General features: G+C 46.9%; 1 protein-coding gene across 1 annotated transcript in view; it reads right to left on the bottom strand.

The window, feature by feature from the left end:
* Positions 1 to 666: 666 nt before the first annotated feature.
* Skap1 (src kinase associated phosphoprotein 1) overlaps positions 667 to 16921 on the bottom strand; it is a 299075-nt gene continuing 282820 nt past the window's right edge. The window contains exons 12-13 of the mRNA XM_016007706.3: positions 4715 to 4823; positions 667 to 1017 (exon numbers count right to left, since the gene is read on the bottom strand). Of these exons, the coding sequence (XP_015863192.1) occupies positions 4722 to 4823 (102 nt within the window). The 3' untranslated portion in view covers positions 667 to 1017; positions 4715 to 4721. The remainder of the gene's footprint in view (positions 1018 to 4714; positions 4824 to 16921) is intronic.

The following is a 16921-nucleotide window of genomic DNA, read 5'->3' as shown; positions in this document are numbered from 1 at the left end:
ATCCCCTGGAACTGGAGTTACAGATAGTTGTAAGCTGCCATGTGGGTGCTGGGAATTGAACCCAGGTCCTCTCCAGCCCCCCTCCCCCCCTTTTTCGAGACAAGGTTTCTCTGTGTAGCTTTGCGCCTTTCTTAGAACTCACTCTGTAGCCCAGGCTGGCCTCGAACTCACAGTTATCCGCCTGCCTCTGCTTCCCAAGTGCTGAGATTAAAGGTGTGTACCACCACCACCACCACCACCACCACCACCACCACCACCTGGCTCTCTCCAGCCCGCGTGTGTGTGTGTGTGTGTGTGTGTGTGTGTGTGTGTGTGTGTGTGTGTGTGTTTCAAGACAGGGTTTCTCCATGTAATAGTTCTGGCTGTCCTGGACCAGGTTGGCATTGAACTCACTAAGATTCACTTGCCTCTGCCTCCCGAGTGCTGGTATTAAAGTTAAAACAATTTCTTAACATCTACTCCTTATTTATTCATGTGTGTGGGTATACATGTGCCATGGTACACGTGTGGTGGTCAGAAGACAACCCATGGGAGTGGGTTCTCTCCTTCTATCATGTGAGTCCTGGGGACTGAACTCAGGCAGCAGGTGCCCTTGCCCACAGGGCCATCTCGCCACCCCTTGATACTGTGCCAGAAAGGAATTCAGCCCCCCCCCCCCACACACACGGAAAGAAATATATCTAAACTTTATTTGTGCTTTGCAAGCTTCCAGTAACTCCCTCCTCCCAGGATTTCGTGGTCATTGCCTTCTTTGTAGCAAGCTTGTAGAAAAGATAGATGTGGGTGTGTGGACATGGCTTCCAAAGGACAATAAGCTAGGAACCGGCTGCTTCAGGCAGAGATCTGAGGAGCTGTCCTCTTCCTGCGTGTTTTATTAGTGGTTTAAAGTCACATGAAGTAGCAGAGTTTGGAGTCCGTTCAGCAAAGAGAAGAATCCATGGCCAGAGGAGAAGATGGGAATTCTTGATGGATGGTATGCTTCTTCATGAAGGCAGGATAGGGAGAAGACTTTGTTCCCTGCAGGATGGAAAACATACATTTTCTTTTATGATCATGATATGGAAGTATGGGTAGGGTGCAGCTCTGCTGGTAGCATGCTTGCCTAGTACACAAGAAGTCCTGGATTCAGCCACCAGCACAATATGAACAGGGTATGGAAGTGCGTGGCTGTCAGCCCAGTACTCAGGAGGTAGAGGCGGGAGGATCAGAAGTCAATGTCATCCTCAGTTATAGAGCAAATTTGAGGCCAGCTTAGGATGTATAAGATGATGTCTCAAAAAATGGGGGTGGAGAGAAGTCTGGAGAGATGGCTTAGTGGTCAAGAGCATGTTCTGGTCTTGCACAAGACCTGGGTTTGGTTCCCAGCACTCACATGGTGGCTTACAGTCACCCACCACTCCAGTTTCATGGGATCCAGTGCCCCTTCTGGCCTCCCTGGGTACCTACACTCATGTCTACAAAACCCATAATTAAAAAATAAAAACAAAAATTTAAAAGAATTACGAATGGGAGTAAAATTTTCCCTGCTACCTTGTCTCTTAATCATGTAGTTTTTCTGTTGTTGGAGATAACTGATATCACTGTTCCTTCTCCTTCCAGAAGTATTGCACACACACATAAACAAATAGTGATATAAGTCTATTCTGCATGGTCTTTCGAGATAGGGTCCCTCTCTGTAACCCAGTTGCCCTGTTACTCAATCCATATCCCAGGCTGGTTTAGAACCCATGGAAATCCTCCTGAGTTCTGGGATTCCAGGCATGCACTACAAACAACAGCTCTCCACTCCTTTTTCTACAAGGAGGCATGCATGGTTGGCCCGCCCTTCATTGCTGCGTTCTGTGCTTGCCAATATATCTAGAAACTTATTTTGTAACAGCATCCCTCTGTGTTTACTGATGTGGAGTATTCAAACCCACGAATGCCCTACAGCTTCTGGCCTTGTACACTTGGACATTTAGTGCATCTCCAATCCTTTCCTACACACAGACCTATGCTTGGGTTTGTACCGGTTGGCATGTGTGCCAGGACAGCGGTGGGATAAATTCCTACAAGTTCTAGTGGGCTAAAGGGAATGAAGAGCCACACTTTAAATAAATGACAAAGTAAAAAAGAGTGAATTAGTTCAGCTTTGGTAGAAAAATCCCAACCCTTCTGCACCCATGGCCAGTAACCAGAGTCCTCCTTAGGGAAGTTTTAAATTCAAACCTGGAGCAGCAGGCCCAGGCTGGGGCTTTGGGATTACACAAGAGCCCTGGAGAACAAGGTCTAGCTTATGTGTGTTTCTGAGGGAATTCACTCAGCTGCTGCATGCTGGAGAGGGGCCTGGATGGGTGTGGGGGCCCACAGAGGTTTCCTAGTGAGATCTGAGCTTATTTTACCCAGCAGGGTTGCATTAGGGGATGGCTTGACCATGTGTGTGGTTACCAGGTGATTGGAAGGGTCTGCACTTGGATGTTCAGGGAGGTCTTTTGCCCTGCCCCTTGGCATTCTTGTAAGAAGCCCTTTTGAAGAGACAGAAGGGGACGATGGACATTGATGTAGCTCCTCCCGAAGCTATCCTGTGTTTCTGTCTGTCTTCTCCACACTATCTTTCTATCTGAATATTTCTTATCCCTCTCTCAAGAGTACCCTGGGAAAAAGTGGGAGCCGGCCTCCCACTGTTGGGAAGACTGCAGAGAGTTGTCTCCCAGTCACACCGATGGTGTCTTTCACGCCCTGCAATAAAGGCTGATCCCATTTTTGGCCAGAAGATGGAGCTAGCGACACCAGGCTCGTCTTGACTGCCCTCCTTTACCATTCTAAATTCTAAACCCACTGACCATCCAAGTGGCTCCCGTTGCTACCCTGTCCAAGCCAAGCATTCCTGATCCTTTAAAACATCACACAGGGACTCATTCAATGACAGAGCACTTGGACTACTGTACAGGAAGTCCTGGATTTAACTCCCAGTAACACAAACACACACACACACACACACACACACACACACACACACACACCATCAAAAAAATCAAAACCCACCCCAGCATGATGTCCTGCTCCTAAAGCTTCAACCATATTCTTTATATATATATAATGCAATATATGTCTTGATATGTATCCCAGGCTGGTCTTGAACTCAAGACCCTCCTGCCTCAGCCTCCCAAGTAACTGTTAAAAGTTAATTTGATTATATTCCTAGGAATCCTCATAAAAGATGGAAAAATTTGTGGGTATGGTGTGTAGTGTGTATGTACGTGTGAGTGTAGGTGTGTGCACATGTATGTGCTGGTACATGTGTGTATGCATGTGGAGGCCAGAGGTCAATGTTTGCTGTTTTTCCTCAATTGCTTTCCAACTTCTTTAAATTTTTTGAGACAGGGTTTCTCTGTGTAGCCCTGGCTGTTCTGGAATTCACTCTGTAGACCAGGCTGGCCTCCAACTCACAGAGATCCACCTGCCTCTGCCTCCCGAGTGCTGGGATTCAAGGCGTGCGCCACCACTGCCCGGCCAGGCCCTTCCAACTTTAAAAATTAATGTTATGTGTATGGGTGTTTTGCCTGTATGTGTGGCTGTGCACCATGTGCATGCAATACCCACAGAAGCCAGAAGAGGGCATTAAATTCCCCTGGAACTGGAGTTGCGAGCTGCCACGTGGGTACTGGGAAAGGAACCCTGGTCCTCTGGAAGAATAATCAGTACTCTTAAATGCTGGGCCATCTCTATGGTCTTACCCCCTCCCTTTTAAACCAAATAGAATGGTATGGCTTTTTTAGAGACGGTTGTGTACCAACCAATGTGCTAGGACACTAAAGATGAGTTCTGGGATTCAAATTCAGGTCCTCTGAAAGAGCAGTACATGCTCTTAACCGCTGAGCGGGCTCTCCAGCCTCCTCTGCTCCATTTTTATGGACAGACTATGCTGACAGTCTGTGGGCAGATGTGCTGGGTACAAAGCTCCGGAAGTGTCCTCGGAGTCAGAGGGTGCGCCCTGCTGCTGTTTTTTATCTTTCCCGCTGACTAGGATGGAGACACAGGAGCTGGAGTTGAAGCATCCATCTCAGCCAACCTGGGAAATCCTGGTCATACACAGTGGGGCACGAAGGGGAGCTACTGAGAACCTGCGTGCCTCTGACTCCTAGATTTAGACAGTAGAGCAAAATTGTTTTCTGTTAATCAAGCCATTGTTATTTTGAATTTTCTGCCACTTTTAGTTGAGTCCAGTGCTAAGTGACAAAGTCCCCAGACTTAGGGAAACACTTTCACACGCTTCCTCGCACCCTGGTCTCATGTAGCCCAGGCTGACTTAGAATTTGCTATGTAGCTGAGGATGACCTTGAACTTCTGATCCTTTTACCTCTCCCTCCCAAGTGCCTGGGTTACGGGTGTGTACCAGCATGTCCAGTTTAATGTGGTGCTGGGGATGAGCGTAGGCTTCAAGCATGCCAGATATGCAGCCTACCAACTGCGCTGCATCTCTAACCTACTGCTTTTCTTTTTTTTTTTTCATTTCCTTCTTAACGTTCTTTACTTATTATGTTTTAATCTTTGAGAGTATCATACATATATACAATGAAATATGTTCACATCCACCCCCTTTCATTTGAATCACTAACATCGTTTTTGGAAAGGGAGGAAAAGGCTACTTCATTGATGACATCACAGAGAAGTGACGTCATGGCTGACAAATTCCCCTCGGCTAAGGGCGGCTCGTTGCTGATGGTGCTGATACCTGGGCTTCATGGTTCTTCCGTTTCAAAGGCGGTGGTGAGGTAGTCCTTCGGAACAATCCCAATGAGGCTGTTGAGCTCTCCTACCCACCAGCCGTACATGTTGTACTCCTGAAAGGGAAAAGAAGATGGTGGTGGTTGGAGAAACATGTCTATAAACTTCACACAGTGATGGTGGGGAAGAGCCCATGCTGGTTTCTTTGTTGGCTGCCAGAATGGGCTGCGAACCCTTTGTAGGATTATTATATTTAACAAAGTCACCTAGAGGAGAAAAGTGAGTGAGCTAATTTTGCTGTCTACAGAGGGATGGAGTATATTTGCATCCGATGCCATCGCTGAACCTAACAGCTTTAAAAAATTCGTTTTTAATTACATGTGTGTGTGTGCATGTGTGTTTGTGTGCATGTGTGTTTGTGTGCCTGTGGCGGCCACCAGAGGGCACTGGATCCTCTAGAGCCAGACTTACAGGCAGTTGTGAGCTGCCTAACATGGTGCTGGGAACCAGACCCAGGTCCTCTGCAAGAGCAGTAGGTGCTCTTAACCACAGAACCATCTCTCCAGCCCCTAACAGCTTTTTAGGAAAAAACAGCTTTTTTCCAAAGGTAGGGATTCAATCTGCAGTTCAGGTTGGCCTTTAACTTTTGATCCTCCTGCCTCAGACTCCTGAGGGCTAGAACTGTAGGTACATACTACCACACCAAAAGCTTTTTAATTAAAACAAACAAACAAACAAACAAAAAACAAAAAACTTTTTTGTTCTTGCTTTTCTTTCTTTCTTTCTTTCTTTCTTTCTTTCTTTCTTTCTTTCTTTCTTTCTTTCTTTCTTTCTTTCTTTCTTTCTTTCTTTCTTTTTTTTTTCCCGAGACAGGGTTTCTCTGTGTAGCTTTGGAGCCTGTCCTGGAACTCACTCTGTAGCCTAGGCTGGCCTTGAACTCACAGAGATCCACCTGCCTCTGCTTCCTGAGTGCTGGGATTAAAGGCATGCACCACCACCGCCCGGCTGTTTATGCTTTTTGAGATAGGGTCTTACCATGTAGCCCTGGCTGACCTGGAACTCACTACATAGACCAGGCTGGTGTCAAAATCTCAGCGATCTTCCTGCCTCTGCCTCCCAAGTGTGGATTTAAGGGCACCACATCTTTGAACCACTACATCTTACTTTTCTTTTTTTTTTTTTAATTGATTTTTATTATTTTTAAGTGTGTGTGTGTGTGTGTGTGTGTGTGTGTGTGTGTGTGTGTATACAAGTGCCCTTGGAGGGCAGAGGAGTCAGATGTCCCTAGAGCTGGAGTTAACAGTGGTTGTGAGCCACTTGATATGGGTGCTGGGAATCGAACTCAGGTCCTCTGGAAGAGTGGTATAAGCTCTTAGGTGCTCAGCCATCTTTCTAGACCCCACCCTTTTAACCAAGCCAATGCTATGGCTTCTTCAGAGAAGGCTGAACACAACCTAAAATGCCAGAATACTAAAGATGTTCAGGGTGACAGGTCATAGTTCAAATCAATACTATCCATCAAGCATCTTCCTTTGCAAAGTGCTAGCTGGATTTCCTCAAGGGACAGACTGATGAGTCCAAACGCGGCTTGCTTCTTGGGAGTTTACAGGCTAGAGTAATGGCCCTTGGAGTCGGGTAGGCGGGGAGCAAATCCTCCGTTGGTCATTTAGCAGTCATGTGACCTTAGGGTCTGCAGGAGTGCGGCTGTGTTTGGGACAATAGAAAGTGCTGCGCAGACAGCGGCTTCTGAGCCTTAGGTTCCTCCCTAGAAGAGGAGCTCGCGGGGCTCTAGCAAGAATGAACGGCAGGTGATCCACGGCAGAGGAGCAAATAAGAAAGGGCCCGAGCATCTTTCATTTCAGTTGGGTGTGGGGGTCCGGGATGCTCCCCACATTTGGCAGTGCTGGTGGCCGAGCTTTAGGGGAAAAAAGAAGAAAAACAGGTTGGGGACAGGTACTTTGTTTCTGGTGTCTGGTTCTCCTCCAACTCGGCTGCTTCCCTCCCTCAGCAGAGCACCCCCTTCCCTTTCAAAGAGAAAGAGTCAGGTCAGGTGTGGTAGGAACTCACCTGCACCGACAACCATTCCCTTTCCCATTCAAGTGAGGGTGCACCCCTCTCCCGGCTTAACCCTCTCTCCCTTCTCCCTCCTTCCGTCCCTCCCTCCGTCCCTCCCTCCCTCCCTTCCTGTTTATTTTGTGGAGTCTGACCTCTGCCTCTCACATAAACGACTTTTTCCCATCAGCTCTAAAATGTTCACGTGTCTTTCATTGTTAAAAGTAATTATTAATCTCCACTGCATGCCTGCTTCCCATGCCTGCTAGTCTCCACAGACCTCCACCTCAGACTTCATGACCGACTTCCTCCGGTTACTGCAGCACAGGCTCTTCCTGTCTACCCACCCTTCCAGCTACTTCGATCCAGCCTCTGCCTCCGTCACTCTGCTTTTGTTTGTTTGTTTGTTTTTTCCAGATTGGGTTTCTCTGTGTAGCCCTGGCTGTCCTGGAACTCACTCTGTAGACCAGGCTGGCCTCAAACTCACAGAGATCCGCCTGCCTCTGCCTCCCGAACGCTGGGATTAAAGGCGTGCGCCACCACGGCCCGGCCTCTTGCCACCTTCTCAACAAGGTGGATGAGCCCCTTGTGACCCTGTCCTGTTCAGTGCCTGGTGTTGATCTCCATCTCCTTAGGAAACCAGAACTCACCTGGGCTACTTCCACAGGCCACAGGCTCTCTCGTGCTTGGAGCCTTTCTCCTGTTTTTTACAAACTCCGCTTTTCCGTGTCAGGGGACTCACTTCTAAGCAGCCTTCAGATTTCAGTTCCTGAGTTACTCTCTCTAAAACACAGCCCCTGCCACTCTGAGTCAGAGGCTCCCTTGGGCGGCCTACGGTGCAGTACCCTATGCTTTCTCAGAGGAGAGTTCATCTCAATGCCAGCCAGTAGACAGGAAGTGCTCTCTCTCTTCCTCTCTTCATTTCAGACAGGGATTTGTGTAGCTGACGCTGACCTTGAACTCCTGATCCTCCTGCCTCCTGAGTGCTGGGACTCCAGATGTTTACCACCACACCTGCCTTAGATAGATCCTGGTTTCATTCTGTTGCTGTGATCAACCACTCTGAGCAAAAGCTACTTAGGGGAAGGAAGTGGTTTGAATGAGAATGGGCCCCCAAAGGCTCACAGCTTTCGCATGCTTAGTCCTCAGCTGATAAACTGAGGAGGCTGAGGAAGTTTGGCCATATTGGAAGAGAGGTGTGTCAATGGGAGTAAGTAGGCTTTGAGGTTTCAAAAGCCCAAGCCAGCCAGTCTCTCTCTCTCTCTCTCTCTCTCTCTCTCTCTCTCTCTCTCTCTCTCTGCCTGCTGCCTGCAGACCAGGATGTAAAGTTCTCAGCTCCTTCTCCGGAACCATGCCTGCCTGCTTCTTGCCATGATGATCATGGCCTATAGCCCTCTAAAGCCCGCAGTGAAATGCTTTCTTTATGAGTCGCCTTGGTCATGGTGCCTCTTCACAGCACTAGCACAGGGACCTAGACAAGGATAAAAGGGTTTGTTTCATCTTATACTTCCAGGTTACAGTCCATGACTGAGAGAAGTCAGGACAGGAACTCAAGGCTAGAACTGTGGAGGAACATTGCTTGCTGGCTCACTGACTGGCTTGCTCACAGACTAATGCTTAGCTAGATTTCGTATATAGTCCAGGTCCACCTGCCTATGGGTGGTACCCTCCTACATCAATTAAGACCATCAAGACAGGGCCGGAGAGATGGCTCGGTGGTTAAGAGCGCTGGCTGCTCTTCCAGAAGACCCGGGTTTCATTCCCACATGGTGGCTTACAACTGCCCATAACTCCAGTTCCTGGAGACCCAATGCCTTCTTTCTGACCTCTGCATGCACCAGGCACCCAATATAGTGCACAGACATACATGCAAGCCGGTATACTCATACACATAAAAGAAAGACCATGAGGACAATCTTATCATAGTTGTGGCCACAGACCAACATGGTAAAGAAAATTATTCAATTCATTACCCCCCTCCCCCCAACCAGATGATTCTAGACTATGTCAAGTTCACAGTTAATGCTAACCAGGACAGATAAGAAGTTCTGTTTTGTTTTGATTTTTCATAACAAGATTTCTCTGTGTAGCCCTGGCTGTCCTGGAAACTTACTCTGTAGACCAGGCTGGCCTCGAACTCACAGAGATCCACCTGCCTCTGCTAGCGCCACCACCACCAGGCCAGATAAGAAGTTTTAAGGGCTAGACCTTGTTGGTTTTGTTTCTTGAGTTCTCAGCAGTAAGCACAGAGTGGGTCCAAATAAGAGCTTATTAGGTGAACCCTGATGGAATGAAGGAGTGATACAAATTTGCACTCTCAATTGAACAGACAGAGTCTAAACTAACTCTTGGGTACTCCCCCGTGATTGAACTGGTTGTGGCAGAAAGAGGCCAACTGCCTTTGGAGACAGTGGCCCCAAATGGATTCCTACGTGCCAAGAAAAGTCTCAGATGCCACAGAAGAGAGATGGTGACTGCTAAGTGGACTTTGTTTTCCTTTGGAGGCAGGGTCTTTCACTGTTTAGCCCAAGTTAGTCTGGAACCCACTAAGACTGTGATATCATATAAGTCATATCAAATATATACATATATATGTACACACACACACACACACACACACACACACACACACACACACACACGTACATGTGCCATGGAAGCCAGAAGAGGATGTTGGATCCCTTGGAGCTAGAGAGGTAAGCAGTTGAGAGCTGCCATATACTGGTGCTGGGAACCAAACTTGGGTCTTCTGTAAGGATAGCAGGCACTCTCAAACACTTAAATACTTATCTATCCAGCCCCAAGACTGAGTTTTAAAAGGTCCTAAAAGGGGCCCAGTGGTGGTGGTGCATCTCTTTAATCCCAGCACTCGAGAGGCAGAGGCAGGTGGATCTCTGTGAGTTCCAGGCCAGCCTGGGCTGCAGAGTGAGTTCCAGGACAGGCTCCCAAGCTACATAGAGAAACTCTGTCTCAAAAAACAAACAAACAAACAAACAAACAAAAACCAAAATAACAAAAAAGGTTCTGAAAGGACATGGGTATGATTGCTCATCCTGGTGATCCCAGCACTGTAGAGGCTGAGGTAAGGATTGCTGTGAGTTCAAGGCCATCATGGGCTACAAAAAAAACCTTGCCTCAAAATTAAAGAACAGAAACCAAACCACCACCACCACCACCACCACCACCACCACCACCACCACCACCACCACCAAAACCTAAAGCCAAACCAAACTAAAAAACCAAAAACACACCCACACCCACCCAAAACTCAACGAAACAAAGCAGAGTCTAGGAAGACCGTCCAATAGGTAAAGTACTTGTCTTGCAAGAAAGAAGACCAGAGTTCCAATCCTCAGCACCCATATAAATGCCAGCTGGGCACTGCAGCCTGCTTGGAATGCCAGCTCAGAGGGAGCAGAAGCAGGAGATCTCCAGAGTGGGCTAGCTAGAGCAGCAATGGGCAGGCTCTGGGTTCAAGGGAGAGACTCTGCTTCATTGTGCAAGGTAGAAATAGATCAAGAAAGATAACTAGAGCCAGGTGTGGTGGCGCACGTCTTTAATCCCAGTACTCAGGAGGCAGAGGTAGGTGGAACTCTGTGAGTTCGAGGCCAGCCTGGTCCATGTAGTGAGTTCTAGGACAGCCAGGACTATATAGAAAGACCCTGTCACAAAAAATTAAACAAACAAAAACAAAACAAAACACACACACACAAAATACACTCAGTGTCTACCTCAGGCCTCTACACACGTGTGTGCACCTGCATGTACCCATGTGAACATTTACACATGCTCACATAAATAGGCAAAAACAAAAAACAAACAACAACAACAAAAACAAACAAACAAACAACAACAACAAAAACCCAAACTAAAAAAACCCAAACAACAACAACATGGTCTTGAGTAACTGCGCGTCTGTCTACCACCACTCTGCTCAATTCCTCATTTCTTCCCTCCCTCAGGCAACCTCCCTCTATAGTGTATCTGTCAAATGAGACACCCTCGGAACTCCTCAGTCTGTGTCTGACAGGACACGTCAAAGCTCAGCTCAGTGCAAGTGATGCTATGGTCCATTTGCCAATGCTGAAGGTAGCGTGGTTTCCGTCTGGGCTGCATCTCCGTTCTTTGCATCTTAGCTTTTCTTGTAGAGCTGCCCCATGTTTACCAAGCTGCAGGGATGTCTTCCTCTGCAGGGCTTTCTGGGTGTGACACTCTGTCTTCCTCTCTCACAGCAACTCATAAAAACTAAGCTTTAGCTCTTTCGCTTTCTCTCAGGCAAGAGGGTGAGCATAATGTTGCCTGGCCACCTTCTGACCAACTTGCTCAAGGTAAGCGTGTGTCACGTGAGGCGTGCATGGCTCCACGCAGGGGGATTTGTTGAGACCCCTGACTCTTGACTCACGTGTCACAGTCCCCTTTGGCTGTGATGCCAGGGGTAGGGACCGAGCCTTGGAAACATTCTCTCCACCAACTCAGAGAGGGTGTAAACTGGAAGCAGATGAGGCTCCCAGTCAGCTTGCTCTTGCTGGAGGGGAGTACTGACCTGCCGACGCAGATGCGGCGGCCTCAGCACAGTGGTAAGAAGAGGCATGAGTTGAGAACAACTCTCTGCCCTTCAAAACAAAAGAGCCGGCAGAAGCTGAGGAGGCTAGCACAGTCTCAGAGACCATATGTGTCCTGCTGTGGAAGCCTGGGAGCTTAATCAAAGCACCTACAGGTCCCGGGATCCGACTGTCTTTTCCAGATTTCATGCCCTGGTTGGACACCCAGAAAGGGCTGCGGGGCTGAGACGTTGGAAGCATGAATGGAAATGTCTCGCCTTCTCCCCCACTCCCACCCCCCGTGCCTTGCTCCAGCTCAGTCTGAACACCACGAGGTATTTTAAAATAATTTCTACTTTGATGAATTGCTGGGGAGTCCACAATTGCTCATAATCAAAGGGAGAAAAATGCAAATGAGATCCGGCCGAGAACCATCGCCACCAAACGTTTATTTCACTGCACAGTGCCAAGAAGAATTAAAACAACATTAAACTCACAGCAATCATGTTTAAGCCCTCGTTTCCAAGTGCCAAATTGCACCACTCTGGATCATACAGATGTTCGTTAATTATGCTAATTTTTATTAAACTATTAAAATGGAGAGACTACTGGCCCAGCCAGGCAGACCCCAGCTCTGAATGAACTCTGCTCCTGTCTAGAGGTGCTAATTTACTGCATTTTTATTAAGTTGCTGCTTCTTGGATTTTAGTTTTAGGATCGAAGTGAACTGGATTTCTGGGATCAATGTTTCTCCATAAAACCTGAACTTCTCTTGGCACAGCTGTTTGGAAAAATTGGAAAAGTACTCCGAGGCTCCCAGGAGACCTGAAATCTTCAAGGCAGGAGCATCTCTACCTTCAAACTGGGGACACACACCTATAAGTGTGTGTAGCATCAGGGTATCCCAATTCTACACTCTATGGCTCACTCTATGGCTCTGTATACTATGGAGGGTAAAGGTAAGACTTTAATGGTACAGAATTATTACCAGAAGATGCTTTAGATAAAATCCTAAAAAAACAAAAACAAACAAACAAACAAACAAAAAAATCAAAGGCCAAGAAACCCCCCCCAAACCAACCAACAACAACAAACCCCACAACCAAACCCTTCACACGTCCTGCTTCTCACCCCCACATCTTCTTTCACCCGGAAGAAGTATAACATACTGCTTATTTCCACATCTGATCAAACATCTGTTTCTCTCAACTTGAACCTTGCCAAGTCTCCTTGAACTCTTTCCACTCCTCGTGAAGAAGCTTGGAAAAGGAAACGTGGTGTTTGGACTCTTGTCAGGATGGAGACACTATTGGTTTGGATGAAAGAAATGTTGAATGAACCTGAGACCCACACAGTGCTCACCGTCATCCACCATCCGAAGGGTTTATGGGGGATTGTACACGGCCCTAAAAGGATTTATGCTGCTAATCTCAATCAACAAGGAAAAGAAAAAACAAAACCCACCAAACCTGCTATAAAAAGAACAGCAAATTCTATAGATAAAAAGCAGTATGGTCACCAACGACGACAGGCACGTCACACAGCTTGACTCTGCCTCCAGTGGTTCCCTGTTGCTGTTTATGGTTTCAAGACTATCATAGGCCTCCTCGAGCTTCTCCTGTCACAGGGCCCTGAGCCCCTGTGTGGTGCTGCAAATACCCTGTCAGTAGGTGTCAGGAGATATCAGGGGGGAAACCAGCAGGCGCCTATCATAAGCCTTAAAAGAGATTAAATACCCTTACTCCATGATTGCTACATTTTAATTTCTCTCCTCCCTGCTGGTTCCTATTTGTATAAGCTCTTCCATGGCTCCCCTGGAGTAGCACAGACATGACCTGGAATGACCATCCCGTCTTGGGATGAGAATTCAATTTCTAGGCTCAGTGAATCCTAGGCTGTTCCAACAGAAGGAATTCACATCCTCCAAGGCTTGAAGCCTTAAACTGAATTTCTGTGAACCCTTAGCCTGTCTATGGACGGATGGGAAAGACTTTTTGAACTCTTGAAATTGGCCTAAAATTTTGTGTGAATGTATATGTGTGTCTTATGCTTAGGCTTTTTATTAGATTCTCAAAGGGTTTACGCACCCTCCACAGTTTACAAATAGCACTCTAGAGGAAAATACAGTGGACTTTGGGGCCTAGGTCTATACTTTGTCCTAGGATGGACATCTACTTCGCTAAGCAAAAATACAACGGAAGAGAACCAGGAATGCTCCTCACTCGCTGAGTCTTCTAGGCGTGAGTCCTTCCCATTATTAGTCTGTTTCCTCTCCCTTCCCGAGCGAGCGACCGAGCTGCTCCTGTCCAGGGGCACCAGCATTTCCACTGTCACTTAAAAGGGGTGGTGCCCTCTCAGAGATTTCTGTGGCATTTGGAACAAGCCTTCCAACACGGTCAGTTCTGTTGAGAAGGTTCTGTGATGGGGGTCTTGGGTGAGTTCCTAAGAGAAAGACCCTCTGTGCACATCAAAATGGTCTCCAAGCTCCTGTGGAATTTCCTGAAAATGTCTCATAGTTGACTCTCTTCACTGTCAAAGTTCACTGTATCATTGTAAGTAAGAGAATTCCTCTTCAAGAGAACAATCAATCAGCCTTGGACACGAAGGATCAATAAGTACTTGATATATGCATGGGAAAAGCCAATCAAGTATTGACTTGTGATTGCTTATTTCTCTTAATAGTGCTCATTTACCATATATTATCACTAGTAAAGATGTGAACTTTGAATTCCTAAGCAGCATAGATTGTATATTCCAAGAGCAGCACACACACACACACACACACACACACACACACACACACACACTCTGGACTGGCTTACAAATTCTGTACTCCTAAAATCCAGCTTTGGGAATGAGGATGTTTTCTTTGAGATAGCTAAGTTTTAAGAGAAATTGAGGGGGTCTAACTCTGCAAATTCCCTTCTGCTGAAAGAAGAAAGCTGGGAACAGGAACTGTTTGCCAAAGACAGACATACCCATTTTTCAGCACAAATAGTTCTGTGAGGAGATTTTTCCTGAAGGGAAAAGGAAATGGTTGGCTGGGTAGCTGGTGGTTTTGAGACACTGGAAAGATTGGAGCCCAGCCCTTGGCTAAAACCTCTGGTAGTCTGGCGGCCTCTCCAGGCTATTTTACACTGTGGTTAAGGTTCTTGGCAATCAGTTTCTCTTTTTTCCACTATTCAGAATTTTGGTCTATAGATCATAACACAAATGAATCATTAAGTTTGCTTCAATTGAGCCAGTTTTATTTATTGTTACATTTCAGGGAACTTGCTCTCCTGAAGATTGATGGACCTGGATGTCTGAGGAGATAAGTGTTATAAAAAAAAGGGAGCATCCGAAGGTGGTCCACAAAAGCTGGGAGGGCACTCAGGCTGACAAGGCCACAGAGCACATCCCAGCTTAGGAATGGAGTGCTCTGAGGAGAACGTGTGCTCCATATGGAGGGCCTAGGAGCACTTCGGGGAGAGGGAACATTGAGCCTCAATGTGAAGCTCATGTCTTGAAGAGGGTGTAAGCACATGGCCATGGAGTCAAGGCCAGGGAGGCGTGTAGGGTCTGTGCACACCAGATGCCACTGGGGATGGACATGTGTGTGAAAATTGTGTGTGTGCGAGGACAGGCAACAGAAACACCGTACAGGGAGGGGGAACGTGAAGCAGGTTTGTAAAGAGACAGGGATGTAGCAGACAACTTCAACTTCACCTGAAGAAGAAAGGGCACAGGCAAGGTAAACATTTACAGACGGGAGGAAACAAGGTGCCGAGTGCAGAATTCAGGAACAATAGGGGCAGCAGCCTCTCAGAGCTGATAGAATTGTGATGCCATGTGAGACGGGCATATTAATATGTATTCCATAAACTGAGCAGCTCCCAGCCCCAACGCTCTGCTTTGCTCTGACCGCAGTACCAGCCTCAGGCACCACAACACAATTTGGAAACAATGTGACGGAAATGTTTAATCTGCTCGGCCCATCTGTGCTGCGTATTTCTCCAGATCTCCCTGAGAGAGGCGCCTTGAATCTCCACATTGCCTTTAATATTCTCCTAAATCACCTCCCCACTGCACTTCAAGGGCCATTGCTACAATATCACAGGTTCATCTAAAGTGCAATGGGGAGGGGGTGGGGGGGGAGGTGCAGGCTGGGAGATTTTTTATTTTAAAATAATTTCCAGAGATTGTCTTTTCTGCTTCCTTTAAAAAGAAAAGGAAAAAAAAAAAAAGGAGAAAAGTTATTCTATTGTTGCCGTAAGGTTATTGAGGTTGTTTGGTGCGAAACAGGGTAAGAAAGAGTGGAATCATTCTCCAAAGAATTATATTTATTAATCTCCATTCCCTCAACTGGGCACGGGAGGGGTGAGCAGCTGCTTGCGTCCTCTTCTCTTTTCCTTGCACCTTGCTAGGGTGAGTCGCTCATTAGGAGCTGTAGCTCTCCAGGCTCATGGCATCGGATTTGGGCTTGGCAGTTCTCAGGGCTCACACTGCCGCTGCACCACTCCAAACAAAGCACTCTACATTTATTCCCTGGCCAGCACGCCCTCATCAGGAAAGGGCACTTTATATTTTTGATGTTTGGCGGAAACCCCCTTGATTTTCTCCCCTTTAAATGCAGATGTTCAATGTTGGAGTACCACTGCATTTCCACACCTGATTTTGCCAGATTCAGCTATGTGGGGCTAGAAGGTGGGAAGCTGAAGTGGGTTTTGGAGAAAGAGGGGATAAGTCGCTGTGTTTTGGACCCTAGACGAATGGGAGAGAGTTGCACATCACCAAGAAAATTAGGGTTCCTTTTGCTTTGTGAATTAAAGAAATGAATAATTTAATCTCAAGACTGTTCCGGCGAGGGAAAGGCGAACGTCCCAGTTGCGGGGGCCCTACAGCCTGTCGGTGTGTTACATCATCTGCACACATAGGCGTTTCCATGACAACAGCTTATAGCTTCATTTCCTGGATCCCTCTAGGGGGTGTCACAGCCAGATCCACCTGCTTTTCACCCTACCCTCGGTGGGGTCATGGTAAGGTCGCCAGAATAAATGAACGCGGGTACTAATGATCTGTTGACTGCTGTTTATGCTCTGTGTGTGTCAGGGGCATGCACATTTAGAGAGCTCATTATGGCTGCAATTAGAATGCACCATCGCTAGATATTTAACTCCTTTTTCTTTTAAATTAGCATTTTAATAACATTCTTTGAGCAGAGAAACAAAATGACCATTTTTCACGGACAAACTTCTAGCTGTAGGTGCAACTTTAATAGCAAAGTTGTGAAGGAGAAAGAAGGGAGAGAGGGGGAAAAAGGCCATTTTTACCACTTTTACCCTCCTCCCTACCAAAAGGATATTTTTATTTGCTTTCTAACACACTCAATTTCCTAAATTTGTTTTGAATCCAATTATTTGGGGTGGTTGAAAGTACCGTGCTCTTGTTGGACGGAAATTAGCAGCGATTGAAATTAACTTTTTATGTGACCTGTGAAAGGGGCTAAAATAATTACAAGTGTAGAAGAAATCCTCCTTCCAGGAGACCCTCGCTGTAGGAGTGGGCTGCGATACTGTTCTCAGCTTATCTTCACGCTGCAACCACCAGGACTTTTTTTTTTTTTCTTTAAGAAGGCGACT

The sequence above is a fragment of the Peromyscus maniculatus genome, chromosome 8 (assembly GCF_049852395.1).
Source record: "Peromyscus maniculatus bairdii isolate BWxNUB_F1_BW_parent chromosome 8, HU_Pman_BW_mat_3.1, whole genome shotgun sequence".
Lineage (NCBI taxonomy): Eukaryota > Metazoa > Chordata > Mammalia > Rodentia > Cricetidae > Peromyscus > Peromyscus maniculatus.
This window is presented reverse-complemented; position numbering and strand designations above follow the sequence as displayed.